Source organism: Haemaphysalis longicornis, unplaced genomic scaffold (assembly GCF_048455015.1).
Source record: "Haemaphysalis longicornis isolate Haplotype H1 unplaced genomic scaffold, Haemaphysalis longicornis Haplotype H1 scaffold_18, whole genome shotgun sequence".
NCBI classification, from domain to species: domain Eukaryota; kingdom Metazoa; phylum Arthropoda; class Arachnida; order Ixodida; family Ixodidae; genus Haemaphysalis; species Haemaphysalis longicornis.
The window spans coordinates 5,123,640-5,151,209 of NW_027526282.1; the positions used below are offsets into that span (position 1 = coordinate 5,123,640).

A 27,570-nucleotide genomic window follows, 5' to 3' on the forward strand; every position below is an offset into this window, starting at 1 on the left:
ACCCACGAGGCTCGGCACTTTATTGGTTTTTTTTAACTGCCTGGCCGTCGCCGAAATCTTGGCCAATCTCCCTGCTTTGCTTGACAAAAGTCCGTAGGGACGATAGGCGGCGGTCGTCGCTAGGCACGCCCACACGATTGCTAGGCATTTTCTTTGTTTTGTTAACCGCTCGGCTGCCGCCGCCGCGAGTCCAGAGCTTACGTGGGTGGGATCGGCAATTTTTGGTATTTTTAACTACGGACGACAAAAATTACGATTTGCTAAACAGCTTAGCTCTTAAAAGAAGGTTGGGAGAGAAAGCAAAGCCGGCTTGCCCCGCAACTTGCCATACCAGAGTTTCGTGTAACCTTTAACAGCAGAGCTGTCTAAGCTTTTACACCCGCCGTATAATGTTACCACGAAAAATACAAAAAGTACTGAGCCCACGTGAGCTTGCGCCTCGTGAGGAGCCCCCGGCGTCTGCCAGCTGAGCCTTCAAGAAAACTCTTCCCAGCGTTCGTGGAGTGATCTCTCACGTGCTCTTCTACTCGCCAGTTGATATGCCATTGCGCTGGAAGTGGGGAGCCCAGACGTCGACGTTGTGCTACCGACGCTGAGTTTGCGAAGTCGTTTCCCGCGAGTTCTAGCGTGTGGTTACGTGGTCTGCATTGGGAGATATGTGAAAGGCTGCGGATAAAACGATCCGGTCCTGCCAGTAATATCAAACTTTCACCGGCAAGTTCTCAAATCCATATTATGTGCAAAAGCCGTTTGTACAACGCAGGGAGAGGTGTTTCCAGCGCTGCTGCTTTTCCAGTCTTGTACCACTAGTGAAAGCAGCGCCATTTTCTTTACAAAAAAACTTTTATACCGGATTCAGAGAAGTGGCGGGATATTTTAGTAGTGGCGAAAAGAATAAACCTAGTTTTTCGGTTATACCCTGCTCTTTTTATCACAAGCAACACCTTTCATTATCCGTCAAGCTTCCAAGGCTGTTTTTGACCTTTTACAAGTAGGTCACAGAGCTTTATATTACTGCCATAGTGTTCCAACAAGAAACGTAAAAAACTATGCATCATTTTTCCACACCGTCGGCTTGCTGCCAGTTTATGTATTTGGTTAAATTTGCAGGTCATTTCTTTCAATATAGTGCACCGGCGCAAATACGAGATTTAGAAAGCACGTCTTTAACACCAGCTTCACTGTTGCTGGCAGCAATTTTGCTTTTAAACTTTTAAAACACCTCGAATGCAGCACTCCAAGAAATTCTGTGTAACCTACCGCTCAGGGATGGCCTAAATGTATGTTTAGGTCTTCCGTGCTTGCATGAGGGCAACTTTTTTAATCACATAAGTCAGTCACAATTCCGGCCATCTGGTTCATGCTGGTTTTACAAGAGTTAAAATATAGTCGTTGATAGCGCAGGCCCGTTAGCAAAAACCAGAAAACCTTCTAGTATTCTTAAATATTCATCACCAACCATAATGGCCTAGCACGAAACGATTTCTTTATTACATACATAAAGAAATTATCAGAACATGTTTCACAGGAAAATTGTACACGCAACAGCTACCATACGTAGAAGTAGCTCTGCTTAAAGGGAGGTGGTGAATATTTATTCCCCTTTTTGTGTCGTATGAATTATGTCCAGAAACAAGCAGATGTGCTAATGGTGAGCTGTACTGACGCAATGCGATTCTGTTATGACGCCACAGAGAGATAACGATACATGAGACATCTCGTCAGTCCACTAAGCTTGCCTAAGAGATCGTAAATCTGTATTTGAGACGAACAAAATAACGGGTGTGCGGTATCCCTGTATTAGCGCTCCATCTACGCTACTCTTATGAGGTTACACATTACAGTTTGAATACAACTGAAGCCTTGATGAGTATTTTCAGCGCCTAATTTGCTTCTCTTATGTCATTGGCGTTGTAGTGCACATACTTAATTGCACCTCATACGATGTAAATAAATTGATTGTCAACTGTTTCGGAAGTGTTGTTACGTGAGCTACATTTTTTTGCTGTTATGAACAATTTGGGAATCCCGACGGGGCTTCGACACGTTTTCTTTTTTCATGGCCAGTCTCTGTGTTAAATATGCTGAATTACTGACTCTCCAAAATCCTCCCGAAATAACCTATACTTCTCATTAAGCTCCAAGGATGACCGAGTTCTGGTCGGTTCGCCATGGCTCTAATTTATTTAGGGGCTTGTACCAGCTTCCATTCGTCTGGGTCGTAGCTGTCAGCGATGATCGATATTGGCGTTTGAGTTTAAGTGAGCGACATAAAACTTCATGCTTGGTCCCTTTAGGCTCTTTTCCGCCAACCTTATCTCACTAATCATGTTTTCCCATTGCATTTGATTTCCTGAATCCATTCTTGATTCAATAACAGGAGGATTGGCGACGCGAGCAATTGTACCACCAACTTTGCCATTGCGTGTTTCAAGGACTCCTCCCCGCATAGCAAACGTCACAAAATGTCACAAATGGACGTTTGTCTTTAAGCGCGAGATGACAAGAATTTTTCGGTGCTTCTAGTTCTTTTCCGGTTTTTTATAAAGTGAATTTGCCGCCTTCGTTTTATTAATTTGTCACCTTTAAGTTCAGCATAACACCACTCTTTGGTCATATGCTGAGTATATGTGCGTTGTTATGGACTGGGCGGAATTTACCACGTGGAATCATTCGAAGTCACAGCTAATAGAAACCATCGTTACCTGGCCCACTTTTTCTGTCCTGTGGCGCACAAATATATGCTACACCCATTTTCTGTGCCTATTAGAATGAAACTTTTTTCTGGAAACAACCAATTGAGCAACTAATTCCACCGCAGTACTGTGTAAGAGGTTAGTTGTTTTGCCTGAAGATGTGTCTTGGTGATGCGTGTCAATCCTGTGTTAAAGATGTCAGTCCCGAAAGCCAGGAAAAAAAGTGCGGAAAGGTTCCTCACATAACACCTGTATTAGCAGCAAATCGCGAAAGAATTACAACCAGGGTAACTAACTCTTGGGCAGCTGCCACCTGTGCAAGTTCTGGCAAGACTTCGTTGTTTGATGTTATGTCCAAATGGGGTCTTGGGTTTAGATGTTTAGATGGGGTTAGTTGTCGTTTAGATGTTTTGGACAGGAATAAGCAAGGACACATAGCTATGCATGATGCCACGTTTCGCAAAAATAAAAAGCAGACCGAAACTGCATTGGGTGTCGAAAACATTACTGCAGCAGGATGGAAAGTTGGGCGAGTTGGTATACGTCGACATGATGCAAAAACAGCACGGTAGGACGACATGCACAAGGAAAGAAACCAGACAGGACGAGCATTGACTATCAACAGGCTTGTTATGGGTGCATAATTCAGGCTTCCGTTCCTTTACATCATAAGAAGTGGCTTATCTTGCTTGTTGTTGATATTATGTGGGAGCAAACTTGTTTCCTCTTTTTTATTTTTTATTAGTGTTTGGTATGGCACGGATGTTAGAGCATGCGCCGTTTCAATGTTGTTCATGTATACATGTCTTTTCGATCAAATAAATTTCAGTTGATAGTCAGCTCTCGTCCTGTCTGGTTTCTTTCCTCGTGTATTTCGTCCTACCGCGCTGTTTTTACATAATGTCAAAAACACGTGTTAAATTTTCCTTTCCACTTTTACGACATTTGGATGATATGAAAGCTTTAAGAAAGAAAACAAGGATCTGGTGAGAAAAGATGGGCCGCTTATCCGGTCGCTTCGCATGAAATGTGGAATCCTCTCTCAGTCGTACCATGGTAATCGCATTGCAGGTTTGCTGAATTCAATTGATTTTTTCTCCTTCCGCTGTACAGGCACGCCATTTCTTGGGACTTTTTGCTACTGGTGCTCGGCTTCACTAGCCACTATCTCGATACTGGGGTGCGAGCCCTTTGGGCATTTTTGGGTAAACTATTGAGGTCAACCCATTTTTGTGTTTACTATTGGAAACAATATTTCCATGTCTGTATTGAATTAAAAGAATTTTACCCCTATCAGTTGAAACTTACGTTGCCATCGAAATGTGGCCAGTGCTTTTGGCTGATCAATTCGGACAGGTACGAAGCTGGCTACTTCATTTATTGTTCATAAATATTTCGTCTATATAAGTGTATCATTCAAGTTTTAACTTTTCGCCGGGCCACTCAATATATTTACAGACCGACAGACAGATAAATAGACACACCAATAATTTACGGGTTTAAGTAGACTAAGAAATACAACCATCTTTAAATAACTCACCTATAGGCTGTCTTCCAGTCTGGGGATTGCGGCCTCCATTACCTTGAACTTAAAATGAGCGCACAGTTTAGAGAACTACTTGATGAAATATTTCAATGTAACACGATGAAATATTCATTTATTCATGTAACTAATATTCCGACATTCAGACTAATGGATGCAACTGAGGCAGAGAATTGTTTGCAATCTTGAGTTTTATTGCTGGAAAACTTGAGCTAAAAAGTACTAGTCACGATTTCCTCGATTAAAAGTGAAAGAGGAATGAATTCGTAAATAAGCAACTGTGGAGGCTGAAGAGCTAGGAAGCTGCACAAGTAACAAAAAATGGTTTTGTGGACATGATATGGTGCAGTGTTCGTCAAAAAAGCCTCAGACCACACAGTTGGCGTAATATTCTTGCCACTGCAAAGACATTGCAAAAGCGTTGTGCCCAAAAGAAACTTTTTAGCCACTGCATATAAATGCCAAGAAGCTTCGCAAACACTGGGCTAGCTTACCCGAGTCTTGAAATCTCCTAAAACAGTTTATTCATTTTCATTTTGTAAAGAGCCTAGGAGTAGAGGCCTATGGTAATGCTGTGAATTGAGCGATCAATATTATGCTGGTTCCGTTGAGGCTGAGTGGGGACATTTTCTCATGATAGTACAAACACGGCCAAGAGGTAGTTTAAGGGTCCTGTATTAGAAAACTTCCGTGAGCAGCAAATAACGACGTAATACGACCCTGGTGCCTGGATGACGATATGACGCAGGTGCATCCTATTTTAGTTCTCGCAAGCCTTCGTTGCTTGTCATAATGCCAAATTGGATATCCCGGTTAGTCATTTAGATGTCTTGCAGCAGAAACACTAAAAACCAGTAGCCATGCCAAATGCGACCAATTGCAAAATTAATAAAAATGAGGCTTAAATTACCCAAGGCGTCGAAAAATTATTGCAAGTGCTTTTTTTCCCTGTGGTAAGTCGCTGAAACACATAAAACCGCAAAGGGACGAAATAGGGATCTGATGAAAAAACGGTTACCCGCATGCTTATTTTACTAAAAATGTCCAAATAGCCTCTTGCTGCCTCTCCGAGGTAAATCCTCTCTTCTCTAGACGGCATACATCTCACTCAACTTCCCTCCAGTTCTCGTCCTCCCGTGATGAAACGCAATATGGGTTTGTTGATTTTCCCCGTTCGCACGGGAGCGTGCTATCTGTTGGGATTTTTGTTACCTGGGCTTTGCGGTGCAGCCACGAGCACGAACCCGGGGCACAATCCCTTGCTTTTATATGTAGTGTAAAATATTAATTCATTCTTTTATTCCAGGATTATGCACTACAGATCGTTGAGTCCAGGGAGCGTATTCACATATTAATCAAAGTAACCAATGCTAGTACGTAGGCAATGCGGTCACGGAAAGTACGAAACAGAGCAGCGAACATTATTCCGCAAGAGATAAATGTTGTACTAACGAATCCCATTGTTTTTTTTATAAAATATTGCTATTAACGCATTTTTCTTGTTTAAACATGACGCCCGTTTCTGTTTATAATTATAAACAGTGGTGAAATCTGTTGTTAATTTGTTTTTGTTTCAAATAGGTCCATTTTTCCCATTCGCTTAACAATGCTAACAGGTAAGAAGCATGCCACCAGATTTAGCAGTTTAGAGATATTTCGCCAGTACACAGGTGTCGTACAAGAGTTTTAACTTTTGGCTTAGCGGCTTAGTCGAGTTAACTACAGACAAACAGATTAAAAGACTTCCGTGTTTTAATTGCCCGAGAAAGACAATCGTCTATGAAAAAACTCACCTGAAGGCTGTCTTGGTGTCTGGGGAGAACCGCCTGCACCACCTGCAACTTGAATTGGACACACATATTAAAGAACTATTCCTGAAAAGAACTGCGAAAAATTTGGGTATTGCGTATATCTAAGGTGGAGACTTGGTCACAGTCCTAAATTTTATTTAGAAAAACTTCAGCTTAAAGTATCTTTTTACGAGGGCGCCGAATGCACAGACAAGATACAGCAACTGCGGTCATGTTCGCCCTGGAATTTGTATGTTTCATGGAAATAAGGTACAGAGAAAATAGTTAAGTACAACACTGAAAGACGAAGAGGCTTAAGAGAAAATAGTTAAGGACAACACTGAAAGAGGAATAGGCTTAGGGTAAGACAAACATGGCAGCGCTTGTAATAAATACAGTGTGAGAGAAAGAGCGCCCCTAAAATAAAAAAAACGGTTTTTACTGGCAGAAAACAGCCTGGTGTTCGTTGAATAATTCAGTGCCCTTCGACTCTGTGAAGAATTAACAGCGAAGCTGGGGTGCTTAATGGTAGACGCGTCTTAGTGGCAAATATTCATGTAATTGTTTTGGGATATTTTCGATAACGCAAGAGTTATTTCTGTAAGCGTACTACCCAACAGATGGCCATATTTCACTTTGAAACACGCAATCCAGGACAGCCAGCTTACAAAGACCAAGCTTACATCAATCTTTTAAAGGCGGTTTAAGCTATAAAAACAAATTCACCGGTTGTAGCACACTTTAGGTGAGCAATTAGGAACGCTTTCGAGCAACTGAAGGCTGAAATAGCCGAGATGAAAAGGGCAGGGAAGGCCCTACCGGCTCAACGGCCTTTACCACCAGAAACTGAGGAGGTGGCAACGCCAATGGAAGTCGAGGCACCCGTTATCAGGAAACCCGGCAAAAAGAGGTCTAAACCCATACGAGACGAGGGTTTCGACGAGCGCACAGGCGACTTAAGAGAATTCCAGTCCGAATTAAGGACCACGCTCGAAGCCCTCAGCGAAGCGGTCTCTGCCCTGAACGCGAGAGTCGATTCGGTCGAATCTAATGTGAGGATAACTGCTAACGTGCCTAGTTCCTTCGTGCCAGACGCATCTCCATCGACAGGTAGCTCTACAGTCACGGCGGCCCTGCAGGGCGACTGGTCACGATCACGGTCACGGCGGCCTGCGCGCAGCATTTTTCACGACAGGGCAATCGAGGATCCCAACCATGGCGGGACATGATAGCGAGATAGTCATTTGGCAGTGGAACTGTTGCGGCTCTCAACGTAAAAAGGCAGTCCTACAGCAGTTCATCACAACCCATCCTAATAAACCGCACGTAATTTTACTCCAGGAGACATTGGCTCAGTCGGTGTCACTTTCTGTATTTGAATCTTATACGGTATACGGAGAAGGCAAGAGAGGAATTTGTACTCTCGTCTCGAAAAAGTTCACTTTCACTGTTCGAAATCTCTTCATGGATCACAGTAAAACGGATCACTCTCTAATCGAGATCATTCTAAGTGGCCAGCTCAGGGATAGCCTTTTCATACTTAACATTAACAGCTCTCCACGCGACATGAGGCAGCGTTTTAGTCCTCTCATTTCCAAGGCGGTTAGAAAGGCGGCAGAATATCCGCTTGTAGTTGCTGGCGACTTCAACGTTCCGCATTCAGCGTCGCGGCCATGGGGGCGGACCTCTGGCGGGCGGCGTCCGACTACGGTCTCACCCTGATTACGCACCCGTCCTTTCCAACTAGGACGGGACACTCGTGCACCAGGGACACCACGCCGGTCCTTACGTTCGTGGCGAACGTTGGGCCCGCTCTGTGGTGCAATCTCAATGAGGACTTGGGCAGCGATCACTGTGTTCTGGCCAGGTCGCTAGTGGTACGAAAGAGGCCACCGAAGGAGTTTAGGATGACGGATCGGGATCTTTTTGTAAAATCAGGCAAGATAGGGAAACCGAAACCCCTACAGCCCTAGATAGTTGGGTAGCGCAGCTTAAAAAGGACGTAGCGTCCGCCACCACGTCCTCCGTCACCGACCTAAATGTGGATAGGATGGACAGCCGATTGGCAAATCTTGTGGAGGCAAAAAGAGCCCTCGCCAATAGATGGAACGGCCAGCGGCTGAACCGCAAACTCCGAAAAAGATTCCGGAACTAAATCCCACAATAGAGGTACACTGTCAGACGCTCTCGAAGCAGCAATGGGACGAGGTGTGTAATTCGGTTGACGGGCAGATGAGATTAGGTGGAAAATGGAACCTGCTCAAGCAGTTGCTAAGTGAATCCAATTCCCGGTCTAATCAGAGCCGAACTACTGATAACACACTACACCCAGCCCGCCAGGCCAATCCCGATTCGGGAATACTAGAGTCGTTAGCTAAGAGATATCTACCTACAGACACTTCGGATTATGCGGACTACCCGCCTTACAGAGGTCCTCCAATGGCCACTCTGGATGAGCCCTTTACCGTCCCCGAGGTAAGGGAGGTCCTCACAGCCCTTAACCCGCGTTCTGCTCCGCGTTCGGACGAAATTTCAAACAGACGTCTTCGTAACTTGGATCACGAGTCGATTACATTCCTTACGGAGGAGATAAATCACATCTGGGAACGGGGCGCGATTCCAGAGTCGTGGAAGCTGGTGTCGGTCGTCCTGATCCCGAAGCCGGGGTGCGCTCCAGACATGAGTAATCTCAGACCGATCTCCCTCACATCCTGCATAGGCAAAGTGGCGGAACATACGGAACTCTTTCCGTATAGCATGATCGGCTTTCGACCGTCCCTTTCGACGCAGGACGCCATGAAGCTGATCAATTATCAGATCATCGATAGTGACACGAGGGACGTTAGAGCCATCCTAGGCTTAGATTTAGAGAAAGCCTTCGATACCGTCTCGCATGCCCACATACTCGATTCCATCTCGGAGCTGGGCCTTGGCCAGAACTATCACGCGTCTATCAGCTCGTTTCTTAGACATAGAAAGGCCACACTAAAGATTGGGGATCTCAGGTGGGCACGAGGGGGACGCCGCAGGCTTCGGTTGTATCCCCGCTTCTGTTTAACATTGCCATGTGTAAATTGTCTCAGAGTCTCTCAGAGGTCAAGGGCATCAACCACACCCTCTACGCTGACGACATTACCGTATGATGCGGCGGAGGCTGCGGGGGTAGGGTAGAGGAAGCACTTCAGGAAGCGCAAGATCGCACAGAGGCTTTCCTTGCGGGGACGGGGTTTCGCCTCTCCTCGAGCCAGTCGGAGCTCCTATTGTACAGACCTAGTAGGAGAGGGGTTAAGCCCAAGGGCTGGGTCCCACTGTCAGAGGTGAACCTTGCGCTCCGCACGAGCGAGGGACACCCCATTCCCAGAGTTGAGGTTATCCGGGTTCTCGGTATGCTCATCGAGTTCAACGGTTGTAACAGGCACACCATCGCCAAAATCACCGCTGAGACTGGTAGCATGATACGGTTAATTACTCGGGTCTCGAACAGTCGAGGAGGTATCAAGGAAGACAATCTCTTGAGGCTCGTCTATGCATTCTTGATGAGCCACATCACGTACGTGGCGGCCATGCACTACTGGTCGAATCACGAAAAGGCTAAGCTCATTTTACTAATTCGTAGAAGCATCAAGAGCATGCTGGGTATCCCGACGAATGCCAGCACAGAGAGGCTCATGCAGCTCGGGGTGCACAATACTTTAGAGGAAATCATCGAAGCGCAGCACACGGCTCAGACTGCCAGTTTGTCGTCTTCACCCGCTGGCAGGGAGATTCTGGTGGTTCTGGGCTGCAATCCATTCCAAGAGGAGGAGCACAGGGTTGGACTTACTAAGGAGCAGAGAGCTGCTATAACTATCTCCCCGTTTCCCCGCAACGTGCACCCGCAGCAAAATGCAGGCAGGCGAAGGGCCAGAGGCGAGGCCCTACTAAAACAAGTTCGCGACGACCCGCACTGTGTGTGCTTTGTGGACGCCACGCAGTACGGCCGATCGGCAAACTTCTGGGCAGTGGTGGTATATCACAGTGGCGCACTTCTCAATTCTGCGTCTTTCAGCAACACCACCCCGCCTAGAGCCGAGCAGGCCGCGGTGGCTCTTGCTTTACTTGACGACAGCCGGCATCGAATTCACACCGATTCTCGTGCAGCCGTTATGGCCTTTGCATCAGGTTCCGTTTCGGCCGAGGTAGCTCGCATCCTAGGAAATAAGGTCATTTCCTCACACACTATCACCTGGTTTCCCGCTCACCTAATCTCTCACTTGTCCTGTTGAGCTAACCTCATTGAGGTAGCCCACACCCGCGCGCGCGATAAGCCACCGCGCCGGGTCGGACGGAGGTGATTCCTTGGGGATTGGTTGGGAGGTCTTCAGAGACACTTTATTCACGTTCAACGAGATTATTCAGCACTATAAGCTGGGCAGGCGAAGGTTTCCTCTTCCGCACGAGAAACACTTGAGGCCGCAGGCAGCCACGCTGAGAATGTTGCAGACCAGGTCTTATCCTACTCTATCCACTCTCAGCTTCTACACGGACACTCTTGAACCGGACTGCCCGGATTGTGGCGAACGTAGCAATTTAGATCGTATGCTCTGGCTGTGTCCCACACTTCGGGGCCCTCAACGCATAACCGAGGAAGAGTGGCGTTCCGACTTGGAGAGCTCCGATGTACTACACCAGCTTAGGGCCGTCCAGAGGGCCCACGACGCGGCGGTGAGGCTCGGGCTCCCCGTCCCCACGTGGAAGCGGCCCGCAGAGCTGCCGCCCTGAACGGCGACAGTGCTCCTCAGGACCTTCAATAAAGTTCATTGTCTGTCTGTCTGTCTGTCTGTCTATTGTGGGAGCATTGACCGGTGGCTGGGTCGGCGCCTTGTCACGGCAGAAAACGGTGCAACGAGCGGAAATAGATGGCGCACTTCGCATGAGCATAAAGAAGTCGCTAGTGCAATCATTGACTTCTAGGCTGTCCCCAGAATCACGACATGACTGCTTTCCGCTGGTAATCAACAGGCGATCTTCATTGCCGGGTGGTGGCAGATATTTCCCGTGCGCCTTGTTCACTGTAATAAGAAGAAAGTTGTGAAACACTAGCGGGAACACCCTGGCAGACGACGGTTGCACTGGGGACTTCGTTCTCTGCATGCGAACTGTGAGATCTATTATCGCTCGTTTCGCCGCTTTCGACCGTGATAAGGCGCTGGCATACCGGCAGTCGATGGTCCCGCGGTATTACTAAACAAATTGTGGATGCACGTGCGTCACGCAGCGCGTGCTGGACTTATGTGGCACGGCCTCCGCGTACTTCTCTCCCCCTCATGCTTTCGCCATACTTTCGTCCTCCGCTTTCCTTATGGCTCATATTCGGCGTCGTCTTTGTTCTGTCGGTTATCTTGTAGCGCATCGCCACCAGGCAGCGTCTCGAATTTTGAAATGAAGCTTTTGAATGAAGAAAGACATGGATATAATCACAAGTGAGAAATATTTGCGCAGTCATTATGATGATTAATAGTCGCTCTCCCTTTTAATCTGGGCGTCGGTTGTCAGCAACCGATTTCCCTGCTTTATTCCCCTCCCGTGCCATACTCCTAGCTAACCTTATAGATTTGCCTCTCCCATCTTCCCCTCACCCCTCTTTCAAACTCCGTTCGCTCCCTCCCCCTTTTTTTCTTCCCCGCTGTTCCAAACTCTCGTCCTTGTGATTACTCGCTCTGCGTGCCCACCTCTTAAATACTTTCCCTCCACCCCCATTCCAGCGCCTCTTCGTCATCTCTATGTCCCTAAAGTTGAGGCTACTCGTCACCCTTAATCCCAAAGCCTCCGCCAACATCCATTCCTCTCGCCCCGCAGTGATCCTGTCTCTGTGCAGTCCCTGACAATATGGTCTATAGTTTCCGATCACTGCTGCAGCATACACGTTTCATCCCGTTACCTGCAGATACCCGTGTATGCCCGGGTTCTCAGGCACTCCGCCCGTGCTTCAAAGAGCAATGCACCGACTCTCGTATTGCCATAAAAACCGTCGGTCTGATTTCTAGTTTCTCTGTCCTACAAGTTTTCAGTATTTTTTTCGCTGCCATTCTCTGTGCCCACTTCGTCGTCACTACTTCCTTGAACTGGTTTTCTTACTGCTGTATAGGTCCCACTTTCTTCTTCGAATATTCCGTACTGCTTGTTCAGCAGCCTGGTCCACCGTCTCCACCGCGTGTTCATGCTCCTTGAATACATGTAATAAAGTGCACTCGTGTCCCATTTTTTTTCGCCCTTTATGTCATCAACAGAAAGGCCATTGCGCGCAACCTGCCTTGTGCTCCTGACGTAACATGCAACACTAATAATGTGGAGGCTTCGCTAGGTGGTGCCGCTTCCAAGCTGATCTCTCTCTTATAATGTGAGCGGCTTGGCCAGCTTAGCTGCGTGGGCTTCTTCTTTCTGGTTTTTCTACCTAAGCTACGCTTTCGAAAATGCTACTTCAGCAGGGAAACGCCTCTTTCTTGTGACATTTTCGGCGGCAGAACTCTTTCCAGCGCTGTGCCCCGCACATGGGAGAGCTCGATTATGGAAGATCCTGATGCGCGTAGAAGAGGCAACGGATCAAGAAGAGCGCCACGCTGCGAGGCGAGAATGTAATAGGTGACTACGAGCCGACGACTCGAAACGGGTGCGTGCAAGTGTGCTTTTGAGCAAACAGCGTCGCCAACATGACGACACCGCGAACTGAGTCATGGAGAACTTTCAGCGTGAGGTCTCTGCAACAACATGCGGCTGACGTTAATCACGACGAGCTGCTTCACAGGTCGACTTTGCTGAGCCGTACGGAGACGTCGAACGGCAATCGCATGCAGATCGATAGGGGCGTGTGCATTGCGGATCAGAATATCTTGGACAGGCCGGCCAGAGGAGTTAGCGTGTACCCGAATGCCGCAGTTAACGCTCGCGGTGTTAAGCGGATCTACCTCGAGAAGGCGGGTGGCTTTCAAAAGCAGGAAGCTCTGGCGCTGCAAATGTGCGGCTCGGTCACGCTGGTCTTACTTTACATTGCCCGTAATGCTACCGAGAACGAGGTGAAGCGTTTCAGTGGCAATAAGATGCAGAAGATCAGGAGATGGGAACCGTCCATATGACTGCAAACGTTAACGTTGACACTCTCGAGCAAAACTGGCTCTTATTGTATATGCTCGTCGCGTTTTAACTGGTACGGTTAACTAGCACTGTCTGTCTACTACCATGTGGGAAGGTTGCCTTGATCTGGTTTTTACTAACTTTTACTTTTCTGAGACTTTTATTCCACCGCAAGTCTACCATAGCGATCATAAGGCAGTTTGGCCAGGCTGCGTAAGATGCCGGAGGTACTGATGATCATGGAGTGGAGGACGCATTTACAGGAGCGACCACCAGTTGATCCCCCTGAAGAACAAGAAGTAGTAGTAGTAGTGTAGGCCTTCTACGGTGAGGGAGCACTCGACGAAGACATTTCGGCAGTGGACACAAACACACACACGCATACATACATGCATATATATATATATATATATATATATATATATATATATATATATATATATATATATATATATATATATATATATATATATATATATGTATATATATATATTTATTTACATATATTTACATATATATTGACATACGTGTATTTCCTCTAAAATTTCGGCTGCATTTCTGAGGCTAGTGTTATGCCTGTTCCTTTTTTCCCTCAGTAATATTCTTCCATCAGTTGGCGACCCCCAGTAGATGGTTATAGTTTCGTGCTAGAACTGCGTTTTTTCAGCACAACGGCTTCACTAACCCAAATTTCACAAGCAAGTCTGGAGCAAGTTTTGGGTCAAGTTTTGACCCAAGCAAGTTTTGGGTAGAAGGCTGTGGTACTATTGTTAGCTTTGACACTCTCACCTTGTAATCATTTTGTGCACGCGAGCGTTTGTGATTGCTTTACGCTCCCATTTCTTCTTTGTATTGCTGTTTTGTAATATTCGTTGCTGACTGCCTCGGCGTTCCCTGAACTGGTACCATGTGCCGGCCAGACGCATACCGCCCGGTGCCGCGTCATACGCGTGCACCTGCCTTCTGTTTTCTTTCTTTTCATCACTTGTTTGACCGGGACTTTTTTTTCTGCTCTTTGTATACCAATGTACACTCATTTCCTGTCGAAACTGTCTGCCTAACTGCTTTTGCGCGCGACCCTTGCTTCTCACCAACAAAAGCCAAGTGTCTCATGTTTCAATTAACTGACCTGATTCTTAGAACGGGCGTGTATAAGCAGATGTTCGCCCTTTGTGTGCATGGGTATATCTTCTTTGGACCTTCTTTGTTCCGCGTGACTGATTTTTTTGCCGATGTCAAACACGTACATGGGCATATCTTGTTTTGACCCCTCTTTCACCCCTGTTGCCACGGGGGAGGGGGGAATTACGTTGTTAATTTTTTTCTCGTTTTTTCTTTTCTTGTTTCGCTCTTTTTTCTCATGTTCCTAACTCGTAACTGTGGATCCCACCTGGCGGGCATTTTTTCCCCACTTTCTTTCTTTCTTTCCAAATTATTTACCTGTTTCAACGACCTACCACATCATCCCCTTTGCTTTCCGAGGTTTTCTTGACTGCCAACTCTTATATATATATATATATATAAATATATATATATATATATATATAAATATATATATATATATATATATATATATATATATATATATATATATATATATATATATATATATATATATATATATATATATATATATATATATATATATATATATATATATATATATATATATATATATATATATATATATATATATATATATATATATATAGACATATATATATAGGGTTTGGAAATGAGGGGCTCGTTAGGAAATACAGAAAGAAATGCCGGCAGTCTAGAACGCCAAAGAAGGCATAGGGGAAGGTTAGGCTATTTTTTTTTACCGTTAGTGACGTTACATTATTATTAATTTTTATTAATTACGTGAGACAGAAAGAAAGAAAAACACGCGCCCACAGTGGGGACCGAACCCACGCCTTTCGATTAGATCTCGAACGCCTTACCAATTCGGCTATCTGGGCGACTGTGTTCTGCTTCACTTTCTGGGGTATTTATATTTACTACAACTGTATCTGACGCTTGAGGGTGGTAGCCAGCGCCACTCAGACTACACGGGGAGAAGGGGACCTTCTTTTTCAACCCCCGGGGCGTGACGCGAACGTCTACAGCCTGTCATGAGCGGTCAACTGGCGGGAAACCCTCTTATGCTACCTTGGCATCAAGGCTGCCAGAACCGAGGCCCTCGCTAAGCTTTCGCGCGATAATATGGTTTGGAAATGAGGGGCTCGTTAGGAAATACAGAAAGAAATGCCGGCAGTCTAGAACGCCAAAGAAGGCATAGGGGAAGGTTAGGCTATTTTTTTTTTACCGTTAGTGACGTTACATTATTATTAATTTTTATTAATTACGTGAGACAGAAAGAAAGAAAAACACGCGCCCAGAGTGGGGACCGAACCCACGCCTTTCGACTAGATCTCGAATGCCTTACCAATTCGGCTATCTGGGCGACTGTGTTCTGCTTCACTTTCTGGGGTATTTATATTTACTACAACTGTATCTGACGCTTGAGGGTGGTAGCCAGCGCCACTCAGACTACACGGGGAGAAGGGGGACCTTCTTTTTCAACCCCCGGGGCATGACGCGAACGTCTACAGCCTGTCATGAGCGGTCAACTGGCGGGAAACTCTTTCAACACCGAAAAAAACATCCCAAAGCTGTAAACAAAAGACCCCCACCCAGCGTTTCATACGAAACACATATAACCGTGAGAACATAGTCTTATCGCCCGTCACTTTTTCTGGCCGCCTGCCTGAACACTTTGTTTTTGGTACATTTTGGCGGTAATATTAACGCAATAGTGTTATTAGGTTCATCAATCATTTTTCCTGCGTGGTAGACGTCCGCTATCAGCCATGTCCATTAAGCCTCCTGGAAAATACGTTATCGCCGCCAAACGGTAACAACGACTGATGCAGCCAGAGGTCGCGCTTTCCTCAACCTGGAATAACGCCCAGCAGAGGTTGGAGTGTGGAAAAAAGGGGGAGTGGTACTCCGGCGGATACGAACAACATGATGTGTGCTTTGAGCAAGCGTCGCACCCGGGTAGTAAAAAGCGCTCTACGCCCATTTGTAGGTGCATGATCGGCTGTAAGGCCGCTTATTCATACAGTAAAAGGCCGTTAATTAAAACTCGAAGGTGACACCAGGGACACCATCTCAGCTCAAATAAATAAAAGTTTTGTGTAATGAAAGTATCCATTAAATGGAACTTTCCCCTTAAGTATCCACCCAATAGAAGGCAGTAGGGCCATGCCAACAATTTCATGCTTGAAGAAGTCTGTGATTACTGCCTGCTGTTCGTCTTTGAAACCGAAGGCCAGCGCCTTTTTGTTAACGAGCGAAAGTGGCGCGGAGGCCTCCGTTTCCGGTCGGCACAGAAGAAAGACAGGCGGCATTCAATACGGCGATGACCTCCGAGCGGTAACCACTTCGGTGGATTGTCCTCTTTCACCTCTATTTGTAGTGGCTTGCAGGGTGAAATTCCGCGTTTCTGACAGAGAAATGGTTAACCCAAGTACCAGCGCACCACACAGCACTGCAGTCGCGTTCAAACTAACGCAGCCAGCAAAGAATACGTCTTTTAAAACGTCCGCCAGGGGTGTAATAATTGTTTATTCTGAATTTTCACCTTCTTTCTCCACTTCTTTCTAGCTTCTTATGAGGCGACGCAGTGTAGTGTGTTGGCTTGCGGTGCATTTCTCTAGCCGTACGCCAGCCTCCAAGCCACCCGGAGGCGGCTCGTACTTCGAATTATTCGTTGCAGAACCCCCTCTGGTTCGGATTAACAGCTTTTTATACATAGACTTTTATGAAACTTGACGAGACCAAATCGTAAAGTTGGAATTATTCATCAATGCGAATTATTGCAGTTCGAATTAACCAGCTTTCACTGTATTTGTCTTCTCAACCACTTGCTATCCCCAAGTTGATTCTCCCCATTTTCTTCATCGAAGGCTAGTTCCGATGTTACGAACAAGGTGGATTACTCACCTGACGAAATCGGTACGCAAACAACTGTATTTCTCATAAAGCTGCCGATTAACTGGAAGTCTACAACTCCAAGACTATCGATCCGACGGTTCGTTAACCATAGCCCATATTTATTTGCGGTCTGTGGACGCTTGTATTGGTCTTACCGGAAGCTGTCACCGGAGATTGATATTGGCACTTTAGTCTATGCAGCTAACAGAACACGCTTCTCAGGGTCTGATAGGCTCTCTTCAGCTGACCCTTTCTTCTAAAATTAAGGTTTTTTTTCTATTGCATGTCTTGCGATTATGCCTTGCATCTTAATCCGGTAACAAGGTCATTGAATGGCGTGAGTAGTTGTACCGCATGCGCCTTTCCCCTTCTCCCCCAACCCCGCGCAATTTTGCTCGCCCGAGCATCACTGGGCAAAAAAAATTCTTCCGGATCCCTGTTGTTTTTTGGGTTCCCACGTTGCCCCGTAAGACCCCAAGAGAAATTCTTGCGCTCCTACGAAGGAATCTCTTACATGCAAGAGAACCTGGCCAAAATACCCATTGTGTCTCGTTATCTGAATTCAGACTATTATTTTACCATTATTATCATGTCGTAGGCTACTTGAAGTATTCCCGGTATAGATCGGTGCACTACAAGAATGAAGCTACATCATTTTACTCCGCCTATGTAGGAGCCACCACGATAGAAATTTCGGTTGCCTTTTGTTGGTTTTTGAATAGTGCCTGCTGATTTTACCATGATTCTGTGGCCTTTGGCGTCATGAGAACACCACGTTGTGCTTTTATGTCAAGCAAGTATTCATTGGTATGCGCGGGGCAAAACTGACCCCGCGCAACTATGCCGAGTGACAGCGCCCTAAAGCCAGTGTTCCTCGGCCTGCACTTGCAGTCCGGCATAGTACACTAGTGGTGCTAGAACCGTTTAGTCTGCCCGTTTAGGTGAAGTGTTTTCTCGAATTAACATTTGAGCAGACCATTCCTACACCAAAATGCACCAGTGTTCGGTAGTTCTTTCCCTAAATCTGTCTTGCTGACGCATAATCTGTTTGAAAGAATTCAATTTCGAAAGACAATTCTTAAAATGCCGTTAATGTGTGAAGCGCGAGGGCCTAGTTAAACACGCTGGAAATACTAAGCCCATGAGGAGATGCTTGAATGGTCCCTTAATACTGCACTAGCGTTAGTAGCAAATCACGACTAAAGTTGAACCACGATGATTGTAACTCCTACACAAGCGCCTCCTGTGAAAGTTCTAGCTAGCGTTTAGTGTTTGACGTCATGTCTTAATTGAATGCTGTGGTTCGTTTTTTAGATGTCGTGGAGAATAAACACGAAAAACAAGTATCTATGCAGAATGCTAAGAATTGCAAAAACTAAAATACCGGCAAACCAGGCACGGCTTCGAAAAGTCGTTTTACTTGATTTTTTTTTCAATACTTCAACTTGCTCAAAATCATGAAAGCACGAATGATGAAAAAAAGGATCTGCACAAAAAATAACTCACCGCCAAACAAACCTCCTTGTCCAGAATTACCGCCGTTCCCGACTGAAAATTGAAGTGGGCAGACGGATTTGAAAATTAATCGATGGAAAAATCTGTGAAATTCTAGCTAAGGCGTGTAACAAAGGCAGAGAATTGGTTGCAGTGAAGACTTTTATCGCCAGAAAGCTTGATATTAGAGCTACTAGTCGCGAGGAGATAGAAGTAACATTGAAGTAACACAGAAGAGCAAATAAATATTCGGCATTATCCGCCTAGCATTTTGACAGCATTCTCGACTAGATGTGATAAATAAACTGATTATAACATAGGCAACCCAGAAAGACGAAGAGCAGTTACTTTAACAAAAAGATGACAGCGCGCGTAAAAACTCTAGCGTTAAAGCAAGAACACCGCGTTATGCGAGCATGAAATAATGCGGTGTCCGTTGGCAGCTACCAGTAATGTTCCACATGCGACACACGCGCCTCAGAATAACAAAAGTGGCCTACCATTAACAATGGTATATATGATTTCAGGACTAACAGATAGTTGAGATCCCAGAATGAGCAATCCCGTGTCGGATGAAAAGTGTTTGCACTCAACCGGGAAGAAATATAAGTTGGCTGAACGATGGAGGCTTTTAAATAGGTTCCCCTTTTAAGGTATGCGCAACATTTCCAGAAAACAAGTAGTTATGCTAATAAGTTGCGCGAATGCCGCGTGAAAACATTTATTTATTTATTTATTTTAGTACCCTAAAGGGCCGTGTGGGGCATTACATAGGGGGGAAGGGGTTAAAAAGAAACACAACACAATTTCACAGTTGAAGGAGGCGTGACATACAGAATACATCCATCATGCATCGTTCTTCCTCGGGTTTGTTTGTTTAACAGGGCATGTATGAACGCATTTAAGTTAGTAATGCAACAGGGTTACGTATAAGGTGCTAGCAAGAGCAACCCGTAAGATCAAAATCGTCCGTAGTCAAATTGCAAAGCACACATACAACAAAATTAAACATTTCCAAACTTAGTGCACGTTACAAAATTAAACTAGACAACTTAAACTGCAGAAAATGCACACTTCAAAACACTTTGTCAAGAAAGCAGTTCGTAAGGCTTACTAGTCAATGTTTTGGGTGATAAATGAATGCAACGCGGTTTGAAAGGAAGATGATTCTGTCAGATGAACAAGACTTGCCAAGAGCAGTTTCCATTCCGGTATTGATAAAGCAAGGGGGGAGTTCTGATATTTTTTGGTTCTAGCAAAAATCGGCTGTACTTTGTGCGCATGATCAGTTCGGGAGGACATGTGATGAGCAGGCAAAATATTGGATGACCGAAAAGATAACTCATAGTAGTAAAGGGAGTGAAAAACGACAAGCGCAAAAATTTTCTTTGGGTATCCAAATTAGGCAGATCAAGAGAACGATTCAGAGCAGATACGCTTATATCAGAAGAGCATGAATGCAGGATACATCTTGCAGCTTTGTTCTGCACGGCTTCGAGGGAATTAATAAAGGATGCTTGGTGTGGATTCCAGATAACAGAAGCATATTCGAATTTCAATTCATTTCATTTCATTTTATTACCTTAAAGGTTCCCGGGGACATTACATAAGGGTGGGGTTAAAAAAAACGTACCAAAAAGCCATGAATTAGTTTGTAAAATGGCTTGTGACGCTATGCATAAATGTTTATGGACAGGTGATTGCTGCAATATGGTGGGGGAGGTCATTCGAGTCTTTTGCTGCACGAAGAAAAAATGAGGCAGCAAAAGTAACGGTGCGGGAACGTTGACGGGTAACTTGAAAGATATGGCCAATGCGATGTGATCTGCGAAATGGGGGGGGGGGGGGGGGGAGATGTAAGGTTCGATTGCAAGTGGACTGTGAAAAAGTTTATAAAACAAGCAAAGGATAGCAATGCGGCTGCGGGAAGACAGGGGACAGGCCAATTTCTACTTTTGAAGATGACACGCTAATGTGATAGGAATATGAGGAATGAATGAATCTAGTAGCCCGGTTTTGAAGTGATTCGAGTGCAGTAATGAGATACACGTGGTGTGGGTTCCAAATTGACGACGCATATTCGAGCTTGCTTCTTACGAGGGATTGATAGGCTAGTAATTTTACATGGCGAGGTGCGTTGCGCAGATGACATTTTAGGAAGCCGAGAGTACGATTAGTAGCTGCAATGATAGTCTGGGTATGCTCAATCCAAGTTAGGTCACTGCACAAAGTTAGGCCAAGGTATCTGTATGATTGCACAAGTTGAACATTAATGTTAGAAATTATGTAGGAAGTGGTCAGCGGATTATGGCGACGCAGAAACGACATAAGTTTACATTTGGTAGGATTAAGTTCCATTTGCCAGTGTTCACACCAACGCTGTACTTGGTTAAGGTCACAATGGAGGCTAATTTGATCGGATACATTAGTTACTGTGCGGTACAAAACGCAGTCATCAGCAAACATGCGTATGTTACAAGTTAAGTTCGTTAGGAGGTCGTTAATATATGATACAAATAAAAAGGGGCCAAGGACGGAACCCTGAGGGACACCTGATGTAACTGGAATAAAATTGGAGAGCTGACTATTTACAAGCACAGATTGGGAGCGGTTATTTAAAAATTCTTGGATCAAGATTAACACTGCGGGGTGTAAGTTTAAGTGGGAAAGTTTCAGTAACAAGCGTTTATGGGGTACCTTATTGAATGCTTTGGTGAAATCTAGAAATATGGCGTCGGTTTGAAGGTTATTATCGAGATTAGAATGAAGGTCATGGACAAAAAGTGCTAGTTGAGTTTCGCATGAAAACCCTTTTCGGAAGCCATGTTGTGCAGGATGAAAAAAATTAACCTTATCAAGAAAACTGATAATGTGAGTGAATAGGACGTTTTCCATGATTTTGCAAGGCACCGAAGTTAAGGAGATGGGACGATAATTTAGAGGCGAGGTTTTGTTACCGGTTTTGAAGACTGGAATGACCTTCCCTTTTTTCCAATCGTCGGGCAGTTGGCCTGCTGCGACTGACTGCGAAAACAATAAACTTAAAGGGACACTGAAGTGAATTTGTCAAGCTCCCGTTTTAGCTTTCACTGTGTAGACTGGCTCAAATTAGCACACTTTTCATCGTTTATTCGGTTGACAAATCGGCATTTATTTTACAAGGCGCGAAACAAGAAAAACTACCATGCGCGGTTTGCGGCGGCCGCACAAACTAAGCTCTGACGTTGGGAGGAGGGGGCGCCGTGATTGGACGATGCCCAATGTTAGCAATCAAACAAGTTTTGGTTTCGGTTTCTGTCTGTAAAACAACATGTTTGACATTCGATGGCGTCGTTGGATAGGCATTCTCAATATCCCAGTTATCGTAGTACCGCGCTTCTGCCATGTTGTCGGCTTTAAATTGCATAAGATAAGCCTCCCAGGACGGCTTGGAACCGTAGCATTCACTATCTGAGGCCTACGCAGTGCACGAACGCCCTCCGCGTCCCCGCAGACGCTCAAATGCATGCGCTTTTCCCCCATATTTGGAGCTTGCCTCGCTCATGCCTGTATCGTAAAAAGCGTGTTCGCACCAGGCCAAGGCTCTGTTGATTCTGGCCTGTGCCCACTGCCCGCAAGCAGTCGGTGCTTATGGCAACAGCACGCCAACGAGAACTCGCTCGCGCGGCAGTGCCAGCCTGCGCGAGTTCTGTGGACTAGTTCGTGGAGCAATGAACGTTGCGGCCCAAAAAAAGGTGAACTCAGTATAGAAAACATCGGCGAAAAACGAAAAAGTTAACAGCATGTACCCGCGGCGATTCGAACTTGTGACTGGCAAAACACTTGCGATGACATACCAAGCGCCCCAGACGACTAGGCCACGGGCGGCCGCCAGCGGCGATTGAAAATATAAGGTATATAATGTATAACCAGTTTAAACTTTTATTTAGTTTTAGTACTTCAAGCAGCTTGATTTGATTGATTTGATTGTGGGGTTTAACGCGCCGACGCAACGCAGGCGATGAGGCGCGCCGTAGTGGAGGGCTCTGGATTAATTTTGACCACCTGGGGATCTTTGACGTGCGCCGAAATCTCGTACACACGGGCGTTTTTGCTTTTCGCCTCCATCAGAACTTCAAGCAGCTTAGGTGACTATTTGTTGTATTGCGCTCGTGCAGTAAGCGTCCCCCGAGTTTCCACAATAGCTCACGTCTAGCAATTGCATTTCGTAGACGGAAAAGCGTTCGCAGATGCGTAGTCGTGCTCCTGACCGCTCTGCTTGTTCGCCCAGCGCAAAAAAGTGCTTCCCGCACCCTAGTTTTAAGCTGTACGGTAAAAATATCAGTTGATTTTATTTCCTTAGTACCTATATTGACTTCGCTCACTCTTCTCCCCCTTCAAGAGGCCTTATATTTTCCTACTGGCGTACCAGTCAGCGAAGCGTCGCATGTGCGCTTGTGCAGCGCTTGTGTGAAGCGACCTTGACTTGGAGCTAGATACAGTGTACAAACTAACGAAGTACTAAAGAAAGACGCATTCTTCCATTCCCAAACGTGTTGTGGCTTAGTTTCAACTGATCGAGCGAATTGCGACGACCCGTCGGCGGCCGGCGGACTAAACGGTGGGCCGACTGACTCGGTCGCGGAAGGTCGGCGAGCCGTTGAGTAGCGCAGCCAATTGTAACATCCTCTCCTGCTGACGTCACTCGAAAATGCCACAGAAAATGGGCGAGCGTAAAGAGAGGAGGACAGCATTTTCGAATTGATTTTTCTACTAAATAAAATCGCGTAAACGCGCCCAGGGTGGTCGAAACATGGCCTGGGGACACCGGACTACAATTTGCGCTGGTAATCCCGCATTGTTTACAAATCACTTCAGTGTCCCTTTAAGTATTCGGCACAGACACCTACAGTGTTATTAAGTAACTTGGAGTTAATATTGTCTACACCATTGGAGGATGACAGCTTTAGGTTGTTTATTATAGATATTATACCGGACACGGAAAATGTGATGGATGGCATTAAGAGTTCGATAGTGGAAGTCGGCATGAAAAATGGAAGGCCTGTTTCTTTTGTGAACACTGATCCAACTGCGTTAGTAAAGATGTTTGCACAATCAATGTCACTCACTGGTCTGCCGGCTTCATCAGTGAAGTTAGTCAATTAAGTTGGGTGAGGGTTGATTATTTCAAAAAAACTTGCGTGGGTCACCTTTTAGAAAATTCGGCAAGTTATAGTTATAGAAAGAGTGCTTTGCTTCGCATATCTTTCCTAGGTAGTCATGTTCAGCTACATAGTATTTTTCTCATGCGCATTGGCTTCCCTTCTGTTTGGCTGAATGAAAGAGGCGTTTTTTTTTGTTTTGTAGGCGTTTTAATGTTTTGGTGAACTAGGTCTTTTGAGTGTCGGGCTGTAAATAAATGTGGGTATATATTTGCTCACAAGATAATCCACTTTGTCCGTAAATAATTTCCAATTATCGTGCACTGTTCTATTTTGGAATATTGATTCGAATGTTGGAAAGAAAGAGCGGAGTTTATCAATGATAGTTGTGTAATTTCCTTTGTCATAAAGACGTATGGTTTTTTTTACATTCCTGACAAGACACCGGTGCGAACGTAAATTCAGCATGAATTACCCTGTGATCGCTAATTTCTGGAAGATATGAAATGGACGAAAGGCTCTGAGGGTGATCCGTTTGTATTAAATCAAGGCTATTGGCGCACGCATGAGTTACGCGAGTTGGTTCTGTTACAAGTTGGGTTAAAGTTAAAGTTAAGGCACACATCAAGAAAGTCGTGCGCTTCGGGTTCTCCTGACGTCAAAGTAATTTGGTTTACCCAGCCAATGAGAGGATGATTGAAATCCCCAAAAAGGAGAATGCGGGCGTTAGGGTATGCAGTAGTTAAATCATTTACATGTCGTTAAGTTTGCGAGCAAAATCGGGAGTGCTGTGGGGAGGTCTATAGCAGGCACCAATTATAACAGTTTCAGGAGTGGCGTGGCAAAGAAGCCATATAATTTCGAGGTCAGTCTGAATGTTAATTGCAGTACAAGAAATATATTTGCTAATTGCAATAGCCACGCCTCCGCCTCGCCTATCTATACGGTCCTCGCGAAATACTGTAAAATTTGGAAGGTCTGCTAGAACGTCATGGTCGCTGATGTCACGGTATAGCCACGTTTCTGATAAAACGAATATGTTACTGCTCGACGAGGAAACAAGATTAGAAATGACGTCTCGCCATGATAGAAAACTGCGTATATTAGTAAAGATAACTGAGAGGGAAAGTAGTGGGCGTGGGGTGGATCTGGGGCCATGACGCACGTGTGGATTGCGAGGAACTAGCTATAGTAATTCTTTAACCGTTTGTGTCGACTCGTCAAATATGTAGCGTTTTTTGCCCAGGCGTAGGGTTTTGAAGGTCAACATAAATGGACAGGACTGGGACCTTGCGAAAGCGATAAGATGCCTGCGAGCAATTCGAACTGTGGCGGAAAAGTCTTCGCCAACGCTGTATTCGGTATCTCTGAGTTTGCGGCCGTTTGAAAGAATCTTGTCCTTTGTTTAAAAGTATTAAATTTTACAATTATGGGCCTTTCCTTGTCTACAGTGTGACGGCCAAGACGATACGCTCTATGTCATTTGGTTCAATATTCAGCTCCATGTGATTAGCACAAAGAGCAATTACTAGCTTTTCTGGTTCAGTAAAATGTTCGGAAGGGTTAGTGTCGGGAATGCCATAGAATATTAAATTGTTCCTGCGGGAGCGATTTTCAGAGTCGTTCACTCGGGCAGATAAGCTGTCTATCTGGTGGGACATCTGAAGTGTGGTAGCCTTTAGGCTGTCCATTTCAACTTGAAGAGATGAAAGGGACTTGAAGTGGCTCTCAAGATCTGTTATCCGATTACTTAAGTCTTTTATTACTTTATCAGTGGATTGCAGCTGATCTTTCAACTCCTTTAGTTCGGTGAGAACGGTGCATTGACCAGCGCATAATTTTTTTAATTCGGTGGCAACGAAGCGGCAAAGAAGAAATTTTGGGGGGAAACCACGTCAACAGCCGTCACCCACCCGGACTACAATGGAAACCCCAACCCAGAACTTGATCAGCCATTCACGCGGGCAGAACTTGATGCTGCACTGGCCAAGCTCACGAGAAACACCTCCCCGGGAAAAGACAAAATAACAAACAAGATGCTACGCAATACCAGCGAAAAGATGAAGGTTGACCTCTTGGGGAAAATAATTTCCTCCTCCACCTCCTCGGTGGCAACTTCTTCAATGGCACCAGGGCCGGGGTTTGTTTCAACGTCACCGGCTTGGAGCAACAAGGAATAAATGACACTCGCGCATTCAGCGGCAATTTCAATGCAACACTGTGAGCTAGGTGACTGTATCAAAAACTAATTAGTAGATTTTTAGTGAATAGGCTGTGTGAATTACTGACCTGCATGGCAAAGGCAAGCGGATTAGTGAACTGCGCTGCTGCGCAGTTACCGAGCCCACAGAGGGTAGGCGGACAGTGATGGTCTTTTATAGGAGAGGCGGCGGCTGATTTACGAGGCGATGCTGTTTTCCATGGTGAATCCAGGTATCCGGGAGGGCAGGAAAGGAAGAGGGGTGGCGCTTCCGTACGCGCCGAAGCCTGAGCGAAGTGGCGTGACCAGTTGCCTGCGCCGATACCGCAATTGTGAGTCGCTGGGATCGGTGAGGCTGCAGATTGGGGCAGCACGAGTCCAGAAAGCAGAGCTGCGGCGAAGAGGGCGTAGATCTGCATGGCAAAGGCAAACGGATTAGTCAACTGCGCTGCTGCGCAGTCACCGAGCCCACAGAGGGAAAGCGGACAGTGATGGTCTTTAGAGGCGGCGGCTGATGTCGGTGGCGATGCTGTTTTCCATGATAAGTCCAGGTATCCGGGAGGGCAGGAAAGGAAGAGGGGTGTCGCTTCCGTACACGCCGAAGCCTGAGCGAAGTGGCGTGACCAGTTGCCTGCGCCGATCCCGCAATTGTGAGTCGCTGGGATTGGTGAGGCTGCAGATTGGGGCAGCACGAGTCCAGAAAGCAGGGCTGTGGCGAAGAGGGCGTAGATCTGCATGGCAAAGGCAAACGGATTAGGGAACTGCGCTTTTGCGCAGTCACCGTGCCCACCTTAATGTGGTTCTTATTAAAGAAATGTACGCATGCAGTTTGGTATCGCGGTTCGCTTGAAAAAGGCGGCGTTTAAGAAATCCAAGATTTTTAAGGGCCTTGCTAGTGATGTACTCAACGTGAGTGCTCCAGCTCAGATCGGAAGTAAAAAATATATCCAGAAATTTAAATGAGGACACTGTTTCGATTCGCTCGTTGCCAACAAAATACTGATTGGAAGGAGTATCTAAGAGGGTATCGAATAGGGAGCTTAGCATAGTGTTAGCCGTCAAAGGCAAAGAATAAGCTTACGCTGATCATTTGCGTTGTTTGCACGGGGTATGCGCCGTACAGAAGGTTTGCGTTTTGGTGACGTAGGACAAACACACGCTATTTCGGCAAAATAACGGGCATACGCTGGGGCACATACGGATCCCCATGTTTATAAAATGGCGATCAGTTGTGCGGGGCACCTGTGCGCTTACGGTCATCTACATGTGAGCAGTTATTTCAATTCTACTGATATATTTTAGGCTTCTGTCTTTTTAAATACGGCATGTGTTTTGCATGTTGCTTTGGGAGTTTTCGAAATTGGTTTGACACCTCTGCTTGGCAGAAGAAAGCTCCTCAGGACCAGACATGCTGGCGGGCGACGTCAAGTAATTGCTGCTTACGGTATGTACGGTGTGCGTCAAAACAAGTCTTCTCGGATTGCGCGAGGTAGAGCGACTTTTAGTTGAGCCCGCAAATCTTGGGGAGCCTAAACATCCCACCTGTCTTGAAAGAAACGATCGTATGCTCGTGCGGGGCTTCGATCTCGCAGTGAAGGCCGTTATGCTGTTT

General features: G+C 45.8%; 2 protein-coding genes across 15 annotated transcripts in view; both read right to left on the reverse strand.

Annotated features, from left to right (window-relative positions):
• The window catches only part of LOC144166588 (uncharacterized), a 152,050-nt gene that overhangs the window by 30,332 nt on the left and 94,148 nt on the right, over nt 1-27,570 (reverse strand). For 3 of the 14 annotated variants that reach the window (XM_077696086.1, XM_077696081.1, XM_077696082.1), the window contains exons 9-11: nt 18,630-18,671; nt 6,033-6,080; nt 4,237-4,284 (exon numbers count right to left, since the gene is read on the reverse strand). In XM_077696086.1, coding sequence (XP_077552212.1) covers nt 4,237-4,284; nt 6,033-6,080; nt 18,630-18,671 — 138 coding nt within the window. The remainder of the gene's footprint in view (nt 1-4,236; nt 4,285-6,032; nt 6,081-18,629; nt 18,672-27,570) is intronic. The other 11 variants (XM_077696095.1, XM_077696091.1, XM_077696092.1 and 8 more) reach the window with 5 other exon arrangements.
• LOC144166544 (uncharacterized) lies at nt 20,341-26,695 on the reverse strand. Its single transcript, XM_077696043.1, has 2 exons — nt 26,048-26,695; nt 20,341-20,442 (listed from the first exon to the last, which is right to left on the reverse strand). The coding sequence occupies exons 1-2, from the start codon at nt 26,693-26,695 to the stop codon at nt 20,341-20,343; spliced, it is 750 nt and encodes a 249-aa protein (XP_077552169.1).

Bases quoted from the DNA above. Each gene is read 5' to 3' on its own strand.
- LOC144166544 (XM_077696043.1), bottom strand. From the start codon at position 26,695: ATGCAGATCTACGCCCTCTTCGCCACAGCCCTGCTTTCTGGACTCGTG. The intron at 20,443-26,047 runs GTCAGTAATTCA...CCCATTTCGCAG, and splicing joins CGCTTGCCTTTGCCATGCAG to ATCACATCGCATTGGCCATA.